Source organism: Budorcas taxicolor, chromosome 12 (assembly GCF_023091745.1).
Source record: "Budorcas taxicolor isolate Tak-1 chromosome 12, Takin1.1, whole genome shotgun sequence".
Classification (NCBI taxonomy): domain Eukaryota; kingdom Metazoa; phylum Chordata; class Mammalia; order Artiodactyla; family Bovidae; genus Budorcas; species Budorcas taxicolor.
In genome coordinates this window covers 13,322,161-13,348,606 of record NC_068921.1, presented here as the reverse complement: position 1 = coordinate 13,348,606, position 26,446 = coordinate 13,322,161, and the positions used below count along the sequence as shown (strand labels likewise).

The 26,446-nt window shown below is 41.4% G+C and overlaps 1 protein-coding gene across 1 annotated transcript in view; it reads left to right on the top strand.

The window, feature by feature from the left end:
• Positions 1-26,446, top strand: part of EPSTI1 (epithelial stromal interaction 1) — a 99,726-nt gene that overhangs the window by 908 nt on the left and 72,372 nt on the right. Inside the window, exons 2-5 of the mRNA XM_052650280.1 lie at positions 19,288-19,346; positions 21,159-21,242; positions 25,158-25,231; positions 26,049-26,132. Coding sequence (XP_052506240.1) covers positions 19,288-19,346; positions 21,159-21,242; positions 25,158-25,231; positions 26,049-26,132 — 301 coding nt within the window. The remainder of the gene's footprint in view (positions 1-19,287; positions 19,347-21,158; positions 21,243-25,157; positions 25,232-26,048; positions 26,133-26,446) is intronic.

Genomic DNA, 26,446 nt, shown 5'->3' with positions numbered 1-26,446 from the left:
GTTTTTATTATTATTAATATTTTGGACTGCGGTGGGTCTTTGTTGCTGCACATGGTCTCTCTTGTTGCCATACGTGGGCTTCTCTTGCTGTGCAGCACAGGTTCTAGGTGTGGGGATTTCAGTCGTTGCAGCTTATGGGCTCTAGAGTGTGGGCTCAGTAGTTGTGGAATGCGAGCTTCGTTGCTCTGTGGCATGTGGGATCATCCTGGACCAGGGATTGAACTCGTGTCCCTTGCATTGCAAGGCAGATTATTAACCACTGGACCACCAGGGAAGCCCTGCAGTGTTTCTTGTCTCCGGTGTTGAGAAGTGCTCTACATTTATCAACAGGTAGGTAGCACTTATTCCTGGTCTTTGGTTTAGGGACTACAGTTACTATCCTGGAAACATTTATTATGTAAAGTGTCAGTGACGCTTTCTTTCCCACCAATGGATAAGCTACTTTATTAAGCCGACAGTACAATGGCACCCCACTCCAGTACTCTTGCCTGGAAAATCCCATGGATGGAGGAGCCTGGTAGGCTGCAGTCCATGAGGTCGCTAAGAGTTGGACACGACTGAGTAACTTCACTTTCACTTTTAACTTTCATGCATTGGAGAAGGAAATGGCAACCCACTCCAGTGTTCTTGCCTGGAGAATCCCAGGGACGGGGGAGCCTGGTAGGAGGTCGCACAGAGTCGGACACGACTGAAGCAACTTAGCAGCAGCAGCAGCAGCAGCAGCAGCAGCAGGGTTTGTAAAGACATTACTGCTTTTGAAGTGCTGCCTCTGTGAACTGGAACTTTCTATTGATAGGTAGTTTCATTTTCAGTTCTCCCTTTCCATCAACTTCTAGTTACATGAAAGGCAAATGTTGGTTGCTCAGGAACAATATATAAACTTATGACCAATAAACAGATTTTATTTCATCCCTTAACTTTTGAAAGAATTCATAAGTACCTGGCTTTTAATATTATTCAACTTAGATTGGAATGTGAAGTCAAGTGGGCCTTAGGAAGCATCACTACGAATAAAGCTAGAGGAGGTGATGGAATTCCAGTTGAGCTATTTCCAATCCTAAAACATGATGTTGTGAAAGTGCTACACTCAATATGCCAGCAACTTTGGAAAACTCAGCAGTTGCCACAGGACTGGAAAAGGTCAGTTTTCATTGCAATCTCAAAGAAAAGCAATGCCAAAGAATGCTCAAACTTCTGCACAGTTGCACTCATCTCACACGCTAGTAAAGTGATACTCAGAATTCTCCAAGCCAGGCTTCAAGAGTACATGAACCATGAACTTCCAGATGTTCAAACTCCTTTTAGAAAAGGCAGAGGAATCAGAGATCAAATTGGCAACATCCACTGGATCATGGAAAAAGCAAGAGAGTTTCAGAAAAACATCTATTTCTGCTTTATTAACTATGCCAAAGCCTTTGACTGTGTGGATCACAAGAAACTATGGAAAATTCTGAAAGAGATGGGACTATCAGACCACCTGACCTGTCTCTTGAGAAATCTGTATGCAGGTCAGGAAGCAACAGTTAGAACTGGACATGGAACAACAGACTGGTTCCAAATAGGAAAAGGAGTATGTCAAGGCTGTATATTGTCACCCTGCTTATTTAACTTATATGCAGAGTACATCATGAGAAACGCTGGGCTGGAGGAAGCACAAGCTGGAAACAAGATTGCCGGAAGAAATGTCAATAACCTCAGATATACAGAAAGTGAAGAGGAACTAAAAAGGCTGTTGATGAAAGCGAAAGAGGAGAGTGAAAAAGTTGGCTTAAAGCTCAACATTCAGAAAACTAAGATCATAGCATCCAATCCCATCACTTCATGGCAAATAGATGGGGAAACAATGATAGACTTTATTTTGGGGGGCTCCAAAATCACTGCAGATGGTGACTGCAGCCATGAGATTAAAATATGCTTGCTCCTTGGAAGAAGAGTTATGACCAACCTAGACAGCATATTAAAAAACAGAGACATTACTTTGCCAACAAAGGTCCATCTAGTCAAGGCTATTATGGTTTTCCCAGTAGTCATGTATGGGTGTTAGAGTTGGACTATAAAGAAAGCTGAGCACCGAAGAATTGATGCTTTTGAACTGTGGTGTTGGAAAAGACTCTTTAGAGTCCCTTGGACTGCAAGGAGATCCAACCAGTCCATCCTAAAGGAAATCAGTCTTGAATATTCATTGGAAGCACTGATGTTGAAGCTGAAACTTCAATACTTTGGCCACCTGATGCGAAGAGGTGACTCATTTAAAAAGACCCTGATGCTGGGAAAGATTGAGGGCAGGAGGAGAAGGGAATGACAGAGGATGAGATGGTTGGATGGCATCACCGCCTCAATGGACATGAGTTTGAATAAACTCCAGGAGTTGTTGATGGACAGGGAGGCCTGGCATCCTGTAGTCCATGGGGTTGCAAAGAGTTGGACATGACTGAGCAACTGAACTGAACTGAACTTTGAGTTGCCCTTAGATGGGGTGGATGATCTGGGTGATTTCAATTAGCAATTGCTGCATTTGTCTCCAACTCAGAGTAGCTGGGGGTGGGGGAATTCCTCACAGATCCCTCCCGCACCCGTCCCCCTGCACTGTCCCACCCCACACCTCAGTCCAGTGGTTAGGACTCAGTGCTCTCACTCCCTGGGCCTGGAGTTCATCCCTGCTGGGTAAACAAGGTTCCATAAGCTGAGCATAGTGGCAAAGGAAAAAAAAAAGGAAGGTTATCTCGTCATAATGGAAGTCCATTAATTTTGGGTAACTTCCAGCTCTATAAGCTGTAGCATTTGATAAAACAGAGGTCATGGATGTATGTTGATAATAAATACCCTCTATGCCTTTTTTCTATTATACAGCATCTACTTAGACATAATTATTTAATTGCAAGCTCATAACATCACATAAACATTGGCAGTGGCATCTATCTGTTTTCTTATTTGTAAATTAATTGTACCAGTAAATTACCCTCAGAATCTTGCTGGACTGAATTATTCAGAAAGAGGTAGTTTTCTAATTAATTTTCCAGACCTCAGTATCTGAAGACCTCACTGCAGACTATTTTGTAGTTTCTAATTTGCCGGTAGACATTAGAGAGTACACGGGTGGGTTCAGTTGTACTTCACAGAGCTCATCATTTCCATGTGAACCAGCTACAATAAGCAGGACATTATAAGATACATTTCCTCTTAAGTATCTAACATGTAAGATCCTGCTTTGACCACTCTGAACTCTTCTTACATCTCCATTAGTCACTTGTATCTGCTGTTTATACTTGCTTGTCTCCTTTAATGGAAGTAGGAAACTAGGGAAACTGGTTGAACGGCAGATACTAATAACAGCTCAATAAAACTGACAAAAAGCCATTAAGATTTATTTTCTTGGGGAGAAATTAGAAGCCTTTTCTGATGGGAAATTAAGAAAAAGGAAGGATAGAGTTGAGTGTTTAATAGTGAAACCTCACTTGTTCTCTTTCAATGTGAGCTTATTTATATGATAAAGCATTGAACTTTGACCTTGTTTTATATGCATCCTTCCACTTATTCACTAAGGAAGCCCCAATCTAGGCAGAGGAGCAGGAGCTTTGATGCCAATTAAAGAACTTGGGTTCAAGTTCTGATCCTGCCATTCCTTACTCTCTGCACTTCAACAAGGTATTAGCTATTTTATCTCTTAGTGTCTTCATTACGTAAAGTGGGATAATACCAGCCTCTCAGGGTCTGTGTGTGTCTGTATGTGTGAATACATGTATGCATAAAACAATTTCATGCCTGTTAGAAGGCAAATATCCAGTACATGTTGGGTGCTGATATCCTTGAATTCATTTCAGAAACGTCTTATTGACCAGGTACTCTGCTGTCACCCCGGAGTGTTTATGCCCTGTAAAAGCACACTGGTTTAAAACACTGACTTACATATGAAGAGACTTTAAGGGACGTTGTTAAGATTCCTGAGGTCCTCTAATAGACTCTAAGGCAAAGCTAAGCCCTCAGTTCTATTTGGATTTAAGTAATTCCAAGTGTTTACTAATAAATATTAGCTTTCCTAATTATTTTCAGTTGGTGATTTTATCTTGGCCTTAAATGTTGTCAGCTATTCATTACAGATTTAAAGAGGAAAAACTGGGGACTTCCCTAGCGGTCCTGTGGTTATGACTCTGTGCTTCCACTGTCAGGGGCACGGGTTTGATCCCTGGTTGGAGAACTATGATCCACAACCAGTTGTGTGTGTGTGGTGAAGCCAAGTAAATAGCGCAAACTTCTAATCAAAGTGATCCTTTACCCTTCCCCCAAACTCTAGATAAATATAAGACTAAGACATGGGTTTTTCTGGAAGGGCATTTTACCCACAAGGCTCTTTGCCTATGACGATAATACAGGCAAGGTTCACATACTGGTCTAAAACCATCTATAGAAGTGGTCCTTTAGCTTGATGCTAAAAAGATATTCTGAAAATGAACCCATCACGTGGAATTTTACTATACAGTTAACTTGAACCTAATTTGTATACAAACTCAGTTTACCTTATTTGTGGCTAATTTTATAGTGAGAACTGTAGAAACAAAGATTAGCAAAAATAATGGCAAATACTTGTGTATTTAACGTATGTATGTTAAAGTGCATTACAAATATTAACTCTTTGATTCTTCACAACAACCTTGCAGTAAGAGAGGATCTCTAGCTCTGGATGTTTAATTAGAAATATAGGAACAAATACCTACTCAACAGAAAGACAAGCCCTTATGAAGCTTATGGTCTAATTAACGGGGCAGACAGTTATCAGAGAACTACATGAGTAACTCTTTATATGCTCCGTGAAGCAGAGCATAGCTAGCCTGAGCTAGCCCTGGGAGTAGGAGAATTACTTCCAGGAAAAGAGAGAATGTTTGAGCTATAATCTACCAGATAAATTAGGAGTTGTGTTTTTTGTTTTGTTTCTGACGAATATGTTCTAACACTGATTATTTCTAATTCAGTTTTGACAGTACTCAGAGTTGATATAGACCCCGAATGGCAATCCACTCCAGCACTCTTGCCTGGAAAATCCCATGGACTGAGGAGCCTGATAGGCTACAGTCCATGGGGTCGCAAAGAGTCGGACACGACTGAGCGACTTCATTCATTCATTCATTCCACAAGTTAAGGGCTCAGTCCCACAAATGTGCCCCCACTTTAGGAGTAAGCCAGTAAGGGGGACTGCAGGCTGCCCACATTTCTGACTACAAATCTGGCTGTTTCCCATGACCTCCCCTATGCCCAGGTTTAACAGTTCACTGGAATGACTCCCAGCACTCATGGAAACTTCTGTGCTTACAATTACAGCTTTATTATAAGGGATACAGCACTGGAACTCCCAAATGGAAGACATGGGGATGGGCGTTGCACACCCTTTCTCGGGGGGTCACCCTCCTAGCACCTAGATGTGTTCACTAACTTGGAAGTGCCCCACACTCACTGTTTGAGGGTGTTTATTAAGGCTTTAATCATATAAGCATAACGGATTAAACTACTGGCCATTGGTCACTGAACTCAGTCTCTAGCTGCTCTCCCCTCCTCAGAGCTGGGGAAGGGGTAGACCTCAAAGTTCTAACCCTCTAATCACAGGGTGTTGTTGTGGTGGTGGTTGTTTTCATGGAAGACATCTCCAATCCTGAAGCCATCTAGGGCCCCCACCAGGAATCATTACTTTAACATATGATTGATACCCTTCTAACTTAGAATTCCAAGGATTTTAAGGAGCTCTGAGCCAGGAACCGGGGACAGTGATCAACTGCTTAAACCTCATTATACCAGCATTGTTTAAATAGCCTCTGTGGCAGCCAGGGAAGCCTGCCATTCAGATCTTCACGACAACTTAAAGCGGGGAGCATAGCCAACTGACAGCTCTAGCGGCCATTCTTTGACTCCACTGTACCCTTTGCTCTGAGAGCACATTTATTCTGCCTTCTTGCCACCAGCGGGCTGAGTATCCCAGTGTGGGACTTCTCTATGAGGCAGCTTTTGCCAGAAGACTCCCCATGGACCTACCCAAGATTTTCTCAGAACTGTATACCTGTCCAAGGCTCTTCCTACTATCCTTCTTCCCTCTCTCCTTTCACAGGACTCAGACCTGCTCACATTCAGAAGGCTTTCCCTGCCTACTCCTGCTTGCTCCCTTTATCCTTCACAAGTCTTCCTCTCAGCAGATCTCGTTTGTCTAACCTCGTCGTGATGGCTGTTCCTTGGAGGACCCAAACCCTTAAGACTCAGCCTTTAAGATCCATCCTGCTCCCAGCCATAGCAGCTGAGACACCGTGGCTGTGGGGGTGCCCTGGGTTCTGTGGGAAACCTCTCCTTTCCTTTATTTCCTTCTTTGGGGCTCAGGGGACATTCTCTAGTTTCTTACTCCAACCTCAATGCTTTCTCCAGCTTCTTGTGCTCCAGGGATGAAAGTAACCCCAGTAATTAATACTTCTTTTCTTCTTCATCCACAAAATCTCAAGGGAGAGTGAAGGGAGAATAAAGAATGGCTTGGTAAGCCCACTGATTAATGACCAATTCCTGATTTTTCTCTCTTAGAGAACATGGTGTTATATTAAACATTTTGTAAATGTAAGGTGAAATATAAGATGGGCTAGATGATAGCATAGTCATTAAGTTATAGCATTGGTCCCATTTTTATAAACATCACTATTTAATCATTGTTGAGTATACTCTTAATCCTGATATATAATTTACACCTAAAACAGACCATGAAAAAAACTTGAGTCATTCTTGATTCAGCTCATTTGACTCTGAACTAGTCACATAAAATAGTCTTAAATGAAATGCAAGTTTTTACAAACTTATGACACCTGTAGGAACTGCTTTTACTATTTCCTCACTGTGAATGGCCCAGATTTCTCTTCTGTCTCCTGTTATGAGTGTGAGAAAATACGCTTTTGCCTGTAGATGTTAAATGGCATGACAGCATCAGGCTGTTAGCCTGTAGATGTTAAATGGCATGGAAGCATCAGGCTGTTACTTTTCCCTGGAGATGGAGGACCGAATAATGCCAGAGTTCCTTTTAGTGCTCTGAGATAATGGTACATAGGAAGAGAAAATCTATGATTGATTCTAATGAGTAATCTTCTTGATGGCTCAGTAAGGGTAGCTATTCATTAGGGTACTATTTAACTCAGTCTCCAGGCAGGGCTCATAAGCATTCAGAAAGTCTGTGAAACAACAGATAGTATTTAACTCAATGATAATTATACAACTCAATGAGCTGGGTAGGTGTCTCAATGATGACCGGATTCTACTACGAAACTAATCAGTTGAGCCCTGCTATTTGACTGATTTTAGACAGGAGAAATGTGACAAAGCATCGCAACACTGTGGTAGTGGAAAGGAAATTAATTGTGATCTAGAATAGTTAGATTGGGTACTCTGAGGGACTGAAACCCAAAATAACAATCGGTAGCTCGAACTCTGATGTCTCAAACTTGTAATGCTGTGCCACCCATGTCATATAATTCATTTTTCTCTTCACAATGAACACTCTGCCCCATTTTAGTTGAAGAAACTGAATCTTGAGAGAGTATATGATTTCCTAAGGTCTCATGGCTTTTTAAGTCACAGAACCAGCAGTCAAACCTGAATCTGTCTACCAGAGTCTGGATCCTGAACGTGATGGAGCTGAAGGAGGGAATGACCGTGCAACTCATGAATTTCCTATCAATGGTCCTCTATTCACATAAGAAAATAGAATTTCTATAGGCTAAAGACAGTGGTACTCCATAGAATCAGCAGTTGACATTTATTTCCAGCTTTCACATGACGTGCATAGAGAGGGAGGTAGAGCAAACTTGCTGTGGGGATGCTCTGCTCTCTGCTGCCTTCCTCCCGGCAGCTTGGTTGGCTTGCATTAGAACAGTTTTCTCACGGTCACAGTTTCTGAGCAACCTAAACTACATGCTGCCTTCCAGCAAGCTTTCAGACTTCTGACCATAGCCTAAGGTTAGCCATGCATTTGACATTCATGACCTAGTACATGTATGGGATATGTGAGTTTGTAGATAATTGAAAAAAATTTCAGAAAATAATTCTTACCCTTACTACATGTGATGTACTTTGACATTTTCTATTCTAATTCATTAAAAATAAACCCATTAAATTGATTTCATGGTCCACTAGTGGGTTATCATCCACAGAGTGAAAAGCAAAGCTTTGTTCTGTGCATGGCAGACGAGATTATTTGAGTGGATGGAAAGAAAAGACACTTTGGTTTGATTAGGTCAAATTTACCTTCCTGTTTATACAGGAGGGGAGGAATTACGGTCTGATTTAGGATGAATTTCCAACTTTTCTGCACTAGACTCCACTTCTCAGTATGATATGTATTTGCATTCTGCCAGGTCTTGGGGAGCAATCATTTTTGTTCAAATATAATATCAAAAATGAGTGGGAATGTCTCAGAAAGTCTTTTGACAGCTGAAACAGTGAAACAATAAGTCAGCAGTATGATGAAAGCCTGCACACACATAATACCTGTAATAATCAGTAGAAGCATAGCAGAAATGAGGAGAGAAAAAAAGAAACTTAGTTCAATTACACAGTAAGGTTACTTACTTCAAAGTCGGCAGAGTGTTGTAAGGTTATACATATTGTTAAGGTTAATTGCATCTATTCAGAATGCATTTGAATCTGAAACAAAAGCTTAACAGGAAAAAAAAAAATCAAAGGGAGAAGACTGTATTTGAAGGGTCTGTTCTATATCAGAGAATCAGCCAATGATGGTTCCTTTGTTCTGTAATGTTGGTAACCATCCCTGCCCCCCCATAAACACTTAAAAGGCAATTTATTAAAGTCCGGAACAAAAACTGACCATTCAGGTATGACCTAAATCAAATCCCTTATGATTATCTAGTGAAAGTGACAAATAGATTCAAGGGATTAGATCTCATAGACAGAGTGCCTGAAGAACTATGGATGGAGGTTCGTGACATTGTACAAGAGGCAGGGCTCAAGACTATTCCCAAGGAAAAGAAATGCAAAAAAGCAAAATGGCTGTCTGAGGACTCCTTACAAATAGCTGTGAAAAGAAGAGAAGTGAAAGGCAAACAAGAAAAGGAAAGATGTACCCATTTGAATGCAGAGTTCCAAAGACTAGCAAGGAGAGATAAGAAAGCCTTTCTCAGCAATCAATGCAAAGAAATAGAGGAAAACAACAGAATGGGAAAGACTAGAGATCTCTTCAAGAAAATTAGAGATGCCAAGGGAACATTTCATGCAAAGATGGGCATAATAAAGGACAGAAATGGTATGAACCTAATAGACGCAGAATATATTATGAAGAAGTGGCAAGAATACACAGAACTATACAAAAAAATCATCTTCGTGACCCAGATAATCGCGATGATGTGATCACTCACCTAGAACCAAACATCCTGAAATGCGAAGTCAAGTGGGCCTTAGAAAGCATCACTATGAACAAAGCTAGTGGAGGTGATGGAATTCCAGTTGAACTATTTCAAATCCTGGAAGATGATGCTGTGAAAGTGCTGCACTCAATATGCCAGCAAATTTGGAAAACTCAACAGTGGTCACAGGACTGGAAAAGGTCAGTTTTCATTCCAATCCCAAAGAAGGGCAATGCCAAAGAATGCTCAAACTACCACACAATTGCACTCATCTCACACGCTAGTAAAGCTCAAAATTCTCAAAGCCAGGTTTCAACAGTACATGAACCATGAACTTCCTGATGTTCAAGCTGGATTTAGAAAAGGCAGAGGAACCAGAGATCAAATTGCCAACATCCGCTGGATCATCTAAAAAGCAAGAGAGTTCCAGAAAAACATCGACTTCTGCTTTCTCAACTATGCCAAAGCCTTTGACTGTGTGGACCACAACAAACTGTGGAAAATTCTGAAAGAGATGGAAATATCAGACCACCTGACCTACCTCTTGAGAAATCTGTATGCAGGTCAAGAATCAACAGTTAGAACTGGAAATGGAACAACAGACTGGTTTCAAATCAGGAAAGGAATATGTCAAGGCTGTATATTGTCACCCTGCTTATTTAACTTATACGCAGAGTGCATCATGAGAAATGCTGGGCTGGAGGAAGCACAAGCTGGAATCAAGATTGCTGGGAGAAATATCAATAACCTCAGATATGCAGATGACATCACCCTTATGGCAGAAAGTGAAGAAGAACATCAAGAACCTCTTGATGAAAGTGAAAGAGGAGAGTGAAAAAGTTGGCTTAAAGCTCAATATTCAGAAAACTAAGATCATGGCATCTAGTCCTGTCTTTTCATGGCAAATAGATGGGGAACAGTGGAAACAGTGACAGACTTATTTTGGGGGGCTCCAAAATCACTGCAGATGGTGACTGCAGCCATGAAATTAAAATATGCTTGTTCCTTGGAAGACAAGTTATGACTGACCTAGACAGCATATTATAAAGCAGAGACATTAGTTTGCCAACAAAGGTCCATCTAATCAAGGCTATGGTTTTTCCAGTAGTCAGGTATGGATGTGAGAGTTGGACTATAAAGAAAGCTGAGATCCACAGAAGTGATCTTTTGAACTGTGGTGTTGGAGAAGACTCTTGAGAGTCCCTTGGACTGCAAGGAGATCCAACCAGTCCATCCTAAAGCAAATCAGTCCTGAATATTCATTGCAAGGACTGATGCTGAAGCTGAAACTCTTAATACTTTGGCCACCTGATGTGAAGACCTGACTCATTTGAAAAGACCCTGATGCTGAGCAAGATTGAAGGCAGGAGGAGAGGGGATGACAGAGGATAAGGTGGTTGGATGGCATCACCGACTCAATGGACATGAGTCTGAATAAATTCCAGGAGTTGTTGATGGACGGGGAGGCCTGGTGTGCTGCAGTCCATGTGGTCGCAAAGAGCTGGACACGACTGAGCAACTGAACTGAACTGACAAAAGCTGAAGACATTTGCCATCTTTAAAACTCACGGGCTAGTATTGCCCAGTGTTTGTTTTACTAGGGAACCAGTGAAAGCAAAAATCCTGGGCTACCTAGGCTTGTAAGAAAATTTGAACCCCTGCTTTAAGAAATCTTCAAATATTTTCTCATTTAAAATCCTTGGAATATTTTTTTCATGGCTGGAAAAGTGAAGTTATATCTACTTGTTATAAAAATCTAAACTACATCAGGAATTCCCTGACAGTCCAGTGGTTAGGACTGGGCACTTTCACTGCTGTGTCTCAGGTTCAGTTCCTGATCCTGGAACTCAGGTCCCACAAGCTATGTGGTACAGCCAGAAAAAAAAGACCAACGCCCCCACCTCGACCCCAGAACAAAAAACTAAACATTACTAAAGTAATATAGAAAGGAAAAATCCCTTGCAATTCAGAACCTCAGAAATAAACAAGCTGTTGATGTAAGGAACTCTTTAAAGTGTAGGTTGTGGTTTTTCACTTTTTTTGCCAAGTAGAAAGTCTTAGAGCCATTATGCCTTTCAATTTCTACTGCCAACTGAAGGTGAGACAAATAATGTCTTATATATAATTATTGTAATTACATAAAATAGATATCTCTAAATAGGTGTCTTAAGCATTGATGGCTTTGTTTCTTTCCTGTAGAATAATTCCGAAGGTGAGTAGTCTAGGCCTGATAATAGTACAAATAACAGGCAACCTTAATGGAACTTTTGTTATTTCCTAGCTTTATTCTAAACACTTTATACTCTAAGAGATGGATATTTGTTATCCCCATTTTACAGGTGAAATAATAGAAAAACTAGGCAATTTGCTCAAAGTTATAGCTAGGAAGTAACAGAATGAGGGTTCAAAGCCAGGCAATTTGGCAATAGATTACCACTAGTGTGGTGGTTTTACAGTTACAGGGCACCAGATTACTTCTTTCTGCTCTGCTATTTCTGAGGCATGTCATCTATATCCAAGTTGCCTCACTGACCAAGATGGTTGCTTGAGTACCAGCTACCACTTCAACCATCCAGGAAGGGGGGAAGGCAACAAAATACCTTTCCTGTCCATCTGTCTGTCTTCATTTAATGGTGCTTTCCTAGAAATCCTTCTCAATGCTGCTGCTGCTGCTAAGTTGTCTCAGTCGTGTCCGACTCTGTGTGACCCCTTAGACGGCAGCCCACCAGGCTCCCCTGTCCCTGGGATTCTCCAGGCAAGAACACTGGAGTGGACTACCATTTCCTTCTTCAATGCATGAAAGTGAAAAGTGAAAGTGAAGTCGCTCAGTCGTGACCGACTCTTAGCAACCCCATGGACTGCAGCCCACCAGGCTCCTCCGTCCATGGGGGTTTCCAGGCAAGAGTACTGGAGTGGGGTGCCATTGCCTTCTGCAATCCTTCTCAATGGCTTCCCCTTATATCTCAGTTTGTTTATCTCTAAACAATCACACATCATGTTTGATTATAAAGAAGGTTGGAGACTATAGTCTATACTGGGCACATTGTTAACCTGAATAATACAGGAATGCTTTCAGTAAGGAGGTGGTGAGAATGAATGGGTAGGTAGGCCAGCATATTATCTGGTTTAGGCATTGAGGAGAGTCAAGCATATGAGCAGAAATCAATCATGTGATCAAACTATTGCAGGAACTTTGGAAAATGCAAATGGGGTATCTAAGGAAGAAAAATTTAAATGTAGTCCACATTACTGTTCAGAGTATTGATTTTAGAGAACTATTAAGGGTTTTCTTCTGGATGATGTTCTGTGCAATCTTTGTTTTATGCTTTGGACATCCTGCAGGATTATAATAGTGAACAGCTGAAATAACTGAAATGGTTAAGTGAGTGGTTATATCAATGATGCATTGATGTTGTGAAATATTATGTAACCATTTAATATTAAGCTTCTTATGTGCATAATTGGAAAAAACACAAGTGAAAGCAACATATAAAATTGGACTTAAGATATGACTACATCTGTGTAATATGTATAGAATATAGATTAAACTGAAATTCACCCAAATAAAACTGTCATTGAGATCTCTGAAGAGTAGGGTTATGAGTGACTTTTAAATGTCTTAAAGATAATTTTCTCCTTTTTCTTATATGAGTATAATTTATTTCAAAATCAGGATGAATTTAATTTTTAAATATTCTATGCAGATATTTAGATATAAATACCTTATATCTTGCATCTCTAGTTTTCTCCTTTATAGGAGTTATAGATGACCAGGTAATAGATGACCTGGATGAGCAATGCTTCCGACCTGATTAGGGAGATGTAATCAGATCTTAGTCTAATGATAATGATGATGGTGATGATAATAATAATCATAGAAAGTATATAACAATCTGATAAGGGTTTTTTATGCAGATGCCATTTTTTATCACTAAGTCATTCTTAAATATTCTTTTGTTGGAAAAGATAGTCCTCTTTGGGTTTCTTGCATACTAGATGTCTTGCTAGGTGCCAAGATTGCATACCAGACTACTCTTTAAGCTGGACTATCTCTCAGGGTTGTTATGTACCTGGGAACCTTGAGAGATGAGGTACATTCTCCCCAGAGAAAAGACCAGGCTTGCTTACTACCTGCTTTAAAATTGGTGGATTCCACAATTCAGTGTTCCTCAGCTGCAGTGCAAACACTTTGTGTGTGCAACATCCATCATGTTAACCTGAAAAGAGAGAGACCAGACATAAATATGCTGATGCTGATGCTGTGCCGTGAGTAATAGAGTCCTTTGGCTCTGACTCAGGAGTCTTGTCTTCTGCCAGCATCCATGACATAGTAATAGCCTGTTAGGCAAAGATTTGCTTACATGTAGGCTCCAGTCACATCCCAGATCTGACATCTCTGTATTCTGAAAATGTGAGTTTCTTATAGTTTTTCCTGAGGAAGCAACTTAAAACATTTGCAAGTATTCTTACCAATTGGTCCTCATCTCTACTTCCATCACTGGTTTTTGGTCTCTTAAAGACGGCGAGTCTCTATAATATTACGTGTGTTTTAAGTGAAGAAGCATCATATATTTCAGCTTTCTGCTATATGATTATCTGGATAAGATAGTAATTTGAAGCTGGAGCACATACCAAATCATGTGCCCTAATCAGGTGGGATTACCTCTGCCTGACAGAAGGGGCATTTTTTTCTGATTTGCTTCAGTTTACCACCTCTCACTAAGCCGTGGGTCTACATGAGGATCCTGGATGGAGATACGTGTGTGTCCCTCTTTCTGTTTTCCATAAAGGTGTATTATGAACAAAGGCCCTGGTGTCCTGATGGTCTCTTATCTTTTCTCTCTGGGTGTCTATGCAGCCAGCCTCTGGACATCTGTTCAGCCCTCCATCAGAAGCTGCTGCTGCTGCTGCTACTGCTGCTAAGTCGCTTCAGTCATGTCCGACTCTGTGCGACCCCATAGACGGCCTCCTACCAGGCTCCTCTGTTCCTGGGATTCTCCAGGCAAGAACACTGGAGTGGGTTGCCATTTCCTTCTCCAATGCATGAAAGTTAAAAGTGAAAGTGAAGTCACTCAGTCGTGTCCAACTCTTAGCGACCTCATGGACTGCAGCCTACCAGGCTCTTCCGTCCATGGGATTTTCCAGGCAAGAGTACTGGAGCCATCAGAAGCTATGACAGAACTAACCAGCCTCATGTCAGCCTCTTGGGTGTGCAAAGTCCTGGGCTCTTCTGACTCTGAGACTAAAGAGAATTCACTCGTCCTTCCACACCATGGATGTGGAATATGGGTCAGGGCTGGTGTGACAGGCTAGGGGTCAAGGATAATTTACTCAGCCTGATCTTGTCATTTTTTTTTTTTTTTTAACTTAGGGATATGGTCTCTTTACAAAGGAACTCTTGAAAACCCAAGTGCCCTATAAGTTGACTCACATTGGTTAAAAACATATGCTTGAGTCCTGTGCCGAAAACCATGTTTTAAAAACCAATATGGAAAACCATATCTAGAAATTAAATATCCGGTGCCTTTGTAAAGTTTTATTTATTTTTTTTTGGCTGTGCTGGGTCTTTGTTGTCATGCGGGCCTTTTCTCTAGTTGCGGTGCATGGGCTTCTTGTTGTCAGGGCTTCTCTCGTTGGGCTCTGGATCCACAGGCGTCGGTAGTTGCAGCTCATGGACTTAGTTGCTCCGAGGCACGTGGGATCTTCCTGGACCAGGGATCAAACCTGTGTCTTCTGCATTAGCAGGTGGATTACTTACCACTGAGCCACCAGGGAAACCCTATCCACTATGTTTGATTAACCAAAAGGTTTTTTTGTTGTTTCAGTTTCCCCCAAAGGTAAGATTTTCTTGAACTATGAAAACCTCAAGCCAACTTTTTATAGGACAGTAAACTTTGTGTCTATTATTCTGCTTTATCTGTTTGTAATGTAATCTCTTTCTGAATTTTTGCTTGTGACTACATTCCTTTTTCAGTCAAATCGGTGTTGTTCCTAATTAGAAATTTAAATTACATCTGCTGTGGTTTATACACACCAGGGGATATATTTATGTAATACTTTTATCCAGCCAAGATATTCTTTATAACTTCAACAAAACATTTTTTCATAGAGTGCTTATTGATGAGACCTTATTAAAAACATGCAAGAATGTGCACAAGAGAGACAGTGGTGTAGCTTTGGAGAGAGCTCACAAGGCAAAAAATTCTTAAATATATATATTTTAATGGTACAGAAAAACATTTTTCCCTTGTCACATGCTAATCTTTATACGTTCTCCCTTAGTATATCTCATGGATGTGGGCTGTTGGAAAGTGAGAATAATCTTACAAAATGGCGGTTTCATTAAATTTCAATGAGATAATTAAGGAAACTCATTTTCAAAGATATACATTTATTTCAGTGGCTTTTGAATGTGGCTTAATCAGGAAATGACTGGAATACTAAATATAGTTAGGTTGGGCTTGTCTCCATCAGCAGCTTTGAGAGTCAGGCTGTTGAAAAGGATGACATGGAGGTTAACCCAGCAGAGGCCCTTGCTGTGGGTGGAAACTAATTGGTTGAAAACATGAATAAGTTATACTTGTTATTCATGTCAAGGAAAAGCCAAGAGAGCAGGGATGAATATTTGTGTCTACCCAGGCATTAGGCTGTGCCACGGGATATTAAAGAATAGAAAGCCAATCCTTAAACTTAAGCACCTCTTCCTACAGGAAGGAAAAGGGATAGAGGCTTCATTACTTGGCCAGTGCTTTCTTCTGAATATTATGTTTCAGCTTTGACATTTTCAGGCAATAAAATACTGCTAAGAAGGTTGCTAAGGAATTCTTTAACATACAACATTTATTACTGGGACCACTGTCCTTGAGCCCAGGGTTATGTTTAAATGTTTTCAGTTAAAAGCCTCTGATTTCAAGGCTAGAGAATTCTTTTCTCATGGCCCTGTTCTGAGTCTGGGTACTTGTCAGCTACCTATGTTGGCCATAGATTGACCATAGTCCTATTTAATCCTAAAACGAAAGATTCTAGTGTGATGTTGTCATACTTAATTAGATTAGATATTGTAGAATAAAATCTTTTACAAACTGTTTTTTTTTTTTTCTTTTCAAAGCTTTCCTGAAAATTTCATAAGAGAGATTCATGGAATGTGGGAAATTCTCTATGAAGCTTCTCTTAGCAAACATCCTTGTGGTCCGCTCTGATGGTTTCATGAATTGCTCCTAAGTGTGCATGCTCAATCACTCCATTGTGTCCAACTCTTTATGACCCCATGGACTGTAGCCCTCCAGGCTCCTCTGTCCTTGGGATTCTGCAGGCAAGAATACCGGAGTGAGCTGCCATTTCCTTCTCCAGGGGATCTTCCTGATCCAGGGATCCAACCCGAGTCTAGGTCTCCTGCACCGGCAGGTGTAAGCTCTGTTAAAGGGGTTGTGTCTGTTTTTTTTTGCTCTCTCTCTTCTCTCCTCATAAGCCCCTAACACGCAAGACCATAGTTGGTGCTCAGTTACATTTATTTCCTTTGTTTGGAAGTCTATCAAGAGGCTGAAGTTAAGGACAGTCATATTTTATATTTTCTACTTTGAGATGAATATTTAGCTTCAGACACCCACCCTGGTTTTAGTCAAAAGTGCTAGGTTTGAGTCTCAACACAATTGCTTAAAAAACCTTATGATTTTTGGCATATGATTTAACCTTTACATCTTTATCAATATTTGTGAATCCTTCAGTTCCCTTTTGGGGCTTCCCAGGTGGCTTAGTTTGGTAAAGAATCCGCCTGCCAATGCAGGAGCTTCAGGGGATGTGATTTTAACCCCTGGGTCAGGAAGATCCCCTGGAGGATGAAATGGCAACCCACTCCAGTATTCTTGCCTAGGAAATTTCACGGAGAGAGAGGAGCCTGGTGGGCCACAGTCCATAGAGTTGCAAAGAGTCAGACATGACTGAGCGACTGAGCATGCCTGCACAATTCCCTTTTAGTCCAAGTATTTGAAGACAGCTTGATTGATTACATCCCTGCTTCTCAAAGTGTGGTCCCCAGATCCAGAACATCATCATCATCTGGGAATTGTTAAAAAGGCAAATTATAGGCTCCTCCCTCCCCCACATACCAGTTGAATCAGAAACTCAACATTTTATAAACCCTCCAGGTGATGCCGATGCATGCTAAAGTTTAAGAACTACTGATTTGCAGTATAGTCAAACCCTTGGTATGTTGAGAAGCTCCAAACCACAATGTGAGGGGATCTTGAGGCTTCTGCAGTCATTTCTTCCTTGGCATTTAAATCCAGCACCTCATGTTTCATCTTTAAGGCCCTGCAGAATGGCTCACTGTTGCATCATATTCAAGTCTGCAGGTATGACCCACAGAACTGCAGCTCCCAAGCTTCTATCAAGTGTGGGCACTTGAGAAGTGAAAAATCTTTCTGAGGGTGAACAAAAAATATGCAATGGACAAGGGATTAATTTCCAGCGGCGGCCTTCTAATTTTGTATTCATCACGTTGTACGTATGTGAGGCTACACAGGCAACGTCTGTTGATATCCGTTAGGCAGTTGGGCATCCAGCAGCCACATTTGCATGCAGAGGGGGTTACACACCTCCCATGTACAAGTCTAAAATTAAAGCTCAGTTTGAAGCTGGCTGAAGGCTCACTGCTAGGAAAATAATGAGATAAGGAAGAAACGGCTTCGGTTAATCAGCACTTTTGGCCTCTGCTGTTCAATCTTTGCTAATTTGTCCTTTGAAACGGTACAGTCTGTCTGTGTTGGACAGAGACTTCTAAGAGTATCTGGGATTTTTTTTTTTTAAAGGCCGACATTTATAAGCTGATTGTACTTATCCATAACATTTCCCCTCACACGGTACCCATATGTATGCTGCAGTCGGTTGCCGTGTTGTATTTTTGCTGTATGAAGTAGTCATACTTTTGTGGGATTACACGCATCATGACAAAGAAGAGCTACTGCATCACAGACTCGCAGACTGGGATGTGTGGTATCATTTCAATTCAGTCCACATTCATCAAGCAGCTACTTTGTGCCAGGGGCTGGGCATATACAGATCAATCAAGCGGAGTTTCTGCCTGCAAAAGCTCACAATATTTGAACAACTTGTATCCAGTGTTGAATATTTTTGCCTAAATGAAGTTTCCCCTAATTCCCACTCCCTCCCCACCTGCTCATCCTGTGCCCAGTGAACTGAAGTGACTCTTTGCTTCTCTGAGCTCCTGATTATGCTCCACCTGTGTCCCCAGGAGAATGAGGGGCCCAGTGGACCCCTGCCTGGAAGTCAAAGCCCTAAAACCCAAGACTGTGGCCATCTGGCCACTCAAATGGGTCATTAAGAAGAGGTGTCTGCATTGCAAACGGCCCCTCCACCCAGTTTGCTGCAACGAGAAAGGAGTGTGTTCTGTATTCCCAGTGTGGGTGACGTGGGAGAACGCCAGTCATCTCAAGTGGATGTGCCTGTGAGGGCCACCGGGCGGAACAGTGGACTCTACGGTTTACCGAGAGCTAATGGGGAAGTAGTCACTTGTCAGGCTTCACCAACTGCTCTGTATTTCCATATTGGGCCATGTGTTCTTGTTTTACTTGGACAACTAGATTGTAAGCTCTTGGAGAACACACTCGGGTCTTTAAAGGAAGATTATCTTTCATAGTACCTATTTGATGGTGATGATCATAAATACAGTACATTATCAGAAAGAATATCTGGTGGTTTATATGCATTAATAATTTCTCATGGGGACTTCCCTGGTGGTCCAGTGGCTAAGACTCTGTGCTCCCAATGCAGGGAGCCTGGGTTTGATCCCTCATCAGGGAACTAGATCCCACATGCTGCAGCTAAGTTCTGATGCAGCCAAATAAATATTTAAAAAAATAATTTCTCCTGATAATTGATTTTTTCCTCTTCTTTCTAGCACAGGTGCGTATACCTTGATAGCACCAAATGAAAAACGAAGAAATGAGATACAACAGAGTATGTATATTATTTAACACTCAAAATACTGCTCATTTTCTTACAGAGTAGAACTGGCTTGCATTGGTCTGAAGAATTTTTAGTTTCTGATCTGTATAGACTCACTGGAGCTCATTTTTTTCCTTTTTAAGTTTTGGCAGTTTTAATTATACCTTTTAAAACTATTTTATTGTTTATGCTTCTAAATTTCTTTCTCTATGCTAATAGCAGAACTCATGGCACAATCATAAATCTGAGGTTTCTGTTGCAGTTAAACAATTTCACACCTATTGCCAACAGACCTATCAAGTGCCTGCAAAATTGGACTCACTTCAGATATCTTTACAGGACTAGGGACACTTCTGAAAGGGACAAGTGATACATGAAATAGATTATAAGATAGTCTTTCTTTTTCTTGGAACTCTCCCATTCCTTCTTAATGGAATTTTTCTTTAGTTTCTGTGCTCCTGTAATTTTGTAACCAACAGAGTCTAACCTCGGCTGTTTTTATTGGTGACTTCACTTTCCTTCTCTAGATTATAAGCTCTTTGAGGGCAGGGCTACATCTTGCTTGTTTTTGTGCTCCTTGTACCTAGCGGACATACAACATGATTAATGTCGTGTTAATGTTGCGGTAAAATAAGTGCTGCTGTTTAAAGAGACAGCATTAGTATTTTCGAGTTAGGAGGAGAACTGAAGTTCATTTCATTCACAAAGAAGTTTCTGAGGCTGGTTCAAGTCAGCTGTGGGGCTAGCACTGAGATCTTGTGCTCTCCATTCCTGATCTTACTAGGAAATTTGATTTTGTAATGATTGATGAACATAAGGACACAATAGGAAGGCAGCTCTCTAACGGTCTCCACTGGACAAGTAGCCTCCTGGGTGGCAGATCTGAGTCTGTGTAGAATATGACAGTCACAGTTGCGCAGACATGGTGACTGTGGGTACTGCTTGCAGTTGACCAATGGAATCCCAAAGATTCTGGCATCTTACACATTTTTTATTTAAATGGTTAACAGGAATTTAAGCTTCAGTGTGGTCTGGACTTTCGAGATGTTTCAGAAGTTTTTTTTTCCCCCCTCTAATAATTAAAAAATATAAATGGATGTTTGAAACAATCACGTCTCATGAGATACCTTGGAAAAAACAGAACTAGTATCTCTGGCGCCCCCTGCTGCCAGTCAGTGTATACTTGGGGAATTGGGCCCTGCTCCACTGGGAGGAGGCTCAGCTCAGTGGGCCCAGGTAGTAGGAATTGGAGAGCTCTCATTCCTCACGGTTACAGTAATCTTGGGGAATATTTAAAATGCAGCAGATACAGGCATCAGAATTCTATGGGGGGTTTATGTTTACTGTGTGTGCAAAGTTCTTATTGCCACATGAATGTTTTGTATACACCCTATAGGAAACTTTAAACATTAAACGATGTGCGCTTAGTCGCTTCAGTCATGTCCAACTCTCGGCAACCCTATGGACCATGGTCTGCCAGGCTCCTCTGACCATGGAATTCTCTGGGCAAGAATACTGGAGTGGGTTGCCATTTCCTTCTCCAGGGTTAAATGATGTAGGGTTTGAAAAATGCCAGGATGGGAGGAAGAACTAAACTTCTTTATTTAGCAGGAGTTCACATTGTTTTCACATTTGTACTTCTGTACCAACTCTTGGAGAGAAAGTGCCTTAGGGTGACCCCAAGGGGTTAGGACTGGGTGGTGGCTTCCTTTCCGAGATATCTCGCCCATTCATGCCCGCATGTAGTTAAATGTCCATCTCAAGGGAGCAGTTTCCTTTTCACACTCTGATAATTGATGACTTAATATTTCTTACCTGACTTAGTGGCTGCGAAAGAGCTGGAGGAGCTGGAAAGGTGGAAGGAACAACAAAGGGTGAAGTCCATTACCCTACCGCCCATGACGCTCGGTAAGCCAGCAAGCCAGTTGCTTGAATGCAGGAGGACAGGGCCGCCCAACGATTCGCTTAGCACCTTGCCTACATCTCTCTTTCGATGTCCGTTATAGGTCGTTGGGTCATTGTGCTGCTTGGAATGGAAAGCATTTAAAGTCAAAACATATATTTAAAGTCAAAGGCATGCAGGTAGACTGTTGTTTCTGACTCTGCAAGTAGCAAACAGATGATGCCACAGTTATGGGGGAATAAGACGATGGCTTAATTGCCAAATAATTTACAGCCTCTTAGTTGATCAGCTCTGAAGAAACCTTACCTAGGGCATTGCATATGCCCCGTCATAGCTTTTACTCTCATCCTGATCAGTGCTATCACAAGCATATTAATCATGGCAGTTAACTGGTTATGGGAGGAAAAATTGGAGGGTCAGTTCCGACAGTAAGATGTCAGTGGGCTGGGGACACGGGGTAGGTACACAAATAATATCATCTGTGTTTTCATTTGCAAATAGAGACTTTGGGGCCTCTGGAGCACAGGGCAGTGTGATAAATTGCCTGGGCTGCCTCTGCCCAGCGTTTGACTCACTCACCAGGGAAGTCCTCTCATGCGAAGCATTCACATCTTCTCTCTGCCAGCAGCAGCTGGGAGCTTCAAGGGCTGGACACGCAGTTCCCACAGGTTTAGTTCGCACAAATGTGGTAGAATCAGGGGCCACTGACTCTCGCAGTAGTTTGCAAGAAGTACCTTTTCCAAGATGTCGGTAAAAAAAAAGCTCATTTGGTGATTGTGTACAAGCAATAGCATTATCATTATCATCCCACTGTATTTCATGAACAGGGTTCATCTCATGTCACCTTTATGCTGAATAAGCTGCATTTGAGGGGTACAACCTGGAGGACAGCTCTGTCTTTCCTAACTGGCCCCCTCACACTAGCTATCTGGGTCTGTTTTTTTTTTTTTTTTTCCTATGTTCTTTGGATGAAATTAGATCTTTTTGGTCTTTCTCAAATAATCAAGTTGTCCAGCATAAAACAGTGTCTTTTCAGTAAGTTCAGCCCTAAATACTGGTCACGACTCTATTGCTAATAGAGATTAAAGCTTCTTCCCTGTTCCAGCCCGGCCTGCTTTCCTTTTTTTGCCACACCGCATGGCATGTGGGTTCTAGTTCCCCACCGGGGATCGAACCCCTGCCCTCTGCAGTGGAAGCGTAGAGTCCTAACCACTAGACCACCAGGGAATTCCCAGCCTGGGCTTATTTTTGGATAGAAAGTTGGCAAAGGAAATGAGTGTGGCTGAAGTTTTCTCTATTGACTCCTCTGTTTCTCTGTTGATCCTTGTGGGTCAAAGGAAGAAGAACACATTATGGTCTCTCTTGCACCGATACCAGTTTCCTCAAGTTTTGGGGGGTGTTTGCTGTGCATCTCAGCCCTGGGGTCCTTGAAGTTGTTCAGAGCCCCCCTGTTGCTCGCCATCCATTTCTCCCCTGGCTTTCCCTGATGTAGACGATACTTTCCTGCCGGCAGTACTTGGCTTCACTTTGGCTCCTGGTAGCTAGACTATCTTTGTAGAGCTCCATTGTGCCTATGGAGTTGTCCACATGGGCAAGTCCCTTTTAAAGTGGCTTTAGATTGGCATTCTCTTTCATGACAACCAGACTGGGAGTGTGGGAAACACTTGTGCACTCTTCCCACAGACTCTGGGAATACAGGCCATTTGCCCTGTGGTCATTTCTTCTTGATGACCAGTCTGAGTAGCCGAGGACAGCCATGTGCCTTCTGGCACTGTCTTTCCTAAGCAGGGGTCCCTCAGTCTTTTGGGGACACAGCTTGAGCTCTTCAAATGATTTTCATTAAATCTCTCTTACTCACATTGAAGATGTGAAGATTCTTCCCTCCCCAAACACATACTCAGAGAAGATGAAATTCACAAAGACATCTTTTCTCTGATTTCTACCTCCCTTCGACCTAGCTAACCTCTTTTATAGGCTGAAAGTAGTTGCCAATTAATGTTCCCCAAACTGGTTTTAAGTTATCACCTTGCAGATCCTGCTTAGGGAGCCAAGCACTTGCCTTGAGTATTTGGAGTTGTTGGTGTCTATTGTCTTGGGGTTTTAACCAAAAATGATCAGGAGTTCTGGTATTTGGTGTATCTTGGAATGGTCCAGAGAAAGAGGGCACAGACTAGAAAAGAGTTCTGGGATGTATTAAACTTTGAGATGAGTTTTAAAGGAAAACCTGTAAATGCTTAGACATCTGATTTTCTCCATTTTTAAAATTCTCAACTCTTTCTCTATTCCTCTACCCCTTAAAATGTTGGAATGGTTCTAGGAGATACTAAAATTAGCTGTAACATTAGATAAAAGCTTCAATAGGCCTCACTGTTTCTTTCCTTAGGGCCAGGGCCAAACAGGTATTACAGATCTTTTGGGACTCAGAAGTCTCTATGGTATCTTTAACTGTTCAATTATAAAAACTATGATGAATGCAAATTGTTTTAATGCATCTTCTGTGTAAGTGAATCTTTCCTAGAACTGACACTTTTAGTGACCAAAGCACCAGAGAATTATTTCAAAGGAATCTTTAAAATATGCACGCCAAACTTGCATAAACACTGAAAACTCCCTAAACAGTAATTCTCAGGTGATTGTCAAGCTGCAAGGATTTCTGGCCCCTGGTTGTTATAGGTTTAAGAGAGAGTAGATGAATAATCTAACATCCATATTTTTTCTCTTGAATACCTAAAGAAAGAACAATAAATAGTATGGATTGACCATTAATTTTACCTAGAATATTCCCATTGTGCTTAAAAACTGGCTTATAAAGACTGTATACTTGTCTCATGGCAAGACCTCTCAGGATTCCCGGAGCTTTGCTACTTGAATACAGGGCAGTAGAATCAAAAGAAGAAAAACATTGGCAACATCATTGATTATCATCTTTATTAGGTTAAGAAATGGTCATACTCTAGCAGGAAGAATGTTCTAGAATTTCGGAAGCACTATTTCTTATTTAGCATGGACCTTCACATGTGATTTCAGTCTATGTAAAAACTTGAATACCTACATGATTGACAAACCCTCATAGCATTGTCCTCTTACTGGGGGAATGTGGCCTTCTCTTTCTTTTATGCAATTACTGTTGTTTAATGTCTCACTTAAAAAAATTGGTTAAGTTACCGAGTCAAATTTGGGCCTGCTTGCCCCTGTGCAGTAAAGCTAGTCTACTGACACTGCTTTTTGAAGTCAAGTACAGTGTTTATTGTAAGGCATCAGCCAAGGAGTTTGGAGACAAATAGTGCTTAGAAAACTTGAACTCCCCGATGGGTTTCAAGACAGCATTTCTAAAGGCCAGGTGAGGGAGGGGAGTCACAGAGTATACGATCGGATTGTGCACGATTCTGACTGGTTGATGGTGAGATCCTAGGACTGTACCACAGGGAGTAACATTATCAATCCTTACGCTCCAGTGGGCTTGGGGGCTACATGCTGTAATCACAGAGTTACCTCCTTCCATTTTTAGCATCTATAAAACAACGCAGGAAAATGTACGTCAGATACTATATATCATCTAGGTACTTCAGAGAGAAGCTAAAGTAGAGGATATGAGGATATGAGAGAAGGTTCTATCCTGGGGTCTTCCTGAGGGGTCTTGCCTAGTTACAATTTCCCCCTTTTTTTTGAGATTCCTTAAGCTTGAGGAGAACAGGTGTTGGACAAAGAAGGGAATAATGTTTTGGATGGAGAGGTTAATCATAAACTCAGCAGAGGAACTAGGTTTTAGGGGGACTCAATTTCAGTTAGCCCCTTATTTCCAGTGGTATGAAAATGTTAAAGAAACACGTGGTATAGACTTATCATGTATTTAATTAGTCTTTGATGGCTGACATTTCAGTTTAACATTCATGTTTCACCTTTGTGACTTTTTTCCTTAGGGGGAAGCCAATCAGAGGCTGAAGTCAGACGGAGACAACAACTTCAACTGATACAATCTAAATACCAGAAGAAGGTCAGAATCCATCTCTTTTAGCTTAAATTTGGCAAGAAATTAGAGTACCAGCACTTTCAAAATAACCATGAAATAACACAGTAACTTTACCAAAAAGCATAAAACCTTGAAACAAATTGCAAAAGAAAATCTCAAAAATCAGAGAAATCGAGATGTGAGAAGTGAAGGGATAAATACTGTGAATTCTCACCCAAGCTGTGTATCAGTCAGTGGGACCTTAGTAAGGGAATTTCTCCCACCCCTACCCCAGTTTAAGTCTCTACTATGGTTTGAATATTTGATTCCAGGAGCACAGATTTGTTTACTACATTCCCGTCATGAAAGCATGAAAGTAGCACACAAAAAAACCAATGATTTTTTTTTTTTTAACAAGGAACTCAGGTTTTTTTGTTTTTGTTTTTGGTTGAACCATTCAGCATGTAGTTCCAACCAGGGATTGAACCCGTGTCCCTTGCACTGCAAGGCAGACTCTTAACCATTGGACTGCCAAGGAAGTCCCTGAAGTCTGAGTTAAATACTAAGGAAAAATTATCTGCCCTTTCTTCTTCCTAACCTGGGCTGGCAGTGAGGGTGGTTTGGGGCCAGGGAAGACACAGAAACAGATATCAAGGTAGAAACACAGAGAAATTTCATGGGCAGCAGATATAGCTTGACCATTTTTTGTGATCTAAGTAGCCTGCAGAACCAACCTATAATCATGGTGTGCTATAGCACAAACAATACTGTAATTTGCCTTTCATCATAATTTTGTGTTCCAGGGGTTCGGGCGGAAAAATAGTAACTGCTTTTTGTCCTCTGTAATCTCAATACAATTTAGCTAAAAAGAGAAGAATGTGTAAGAATCAAGAAGGAAGCTGAAGAAGCTGAAGTCCAAAAAATGAGGGCAGCTCAGAGAGAGAAGGTAGGAACTGGAGAAGATGGTAAGCTAACATTAACCCAGGGCTTCTGATGTGCCAGGTTCCCACACCGTTCATATACAAAGTGTTTAATCCTCACAAGAGCCTGTGAAGTATATAATATTCTTGTTGTCCAAGTTTGCAAATGAAACTGACAGTTCGGTCCCTCAGTCATATCCGACTCTTTGTGACCCCACGGACAGAGGATCATATAACTTGCCCAAGGACTCAGCCAGTAAAGAGAGGAAAACTGAAAGTGAAGTTGCTCAGTCGTGTCCAACTCTTTGCAACCCCATGGACCGTAGCCCACCTGGCTCCT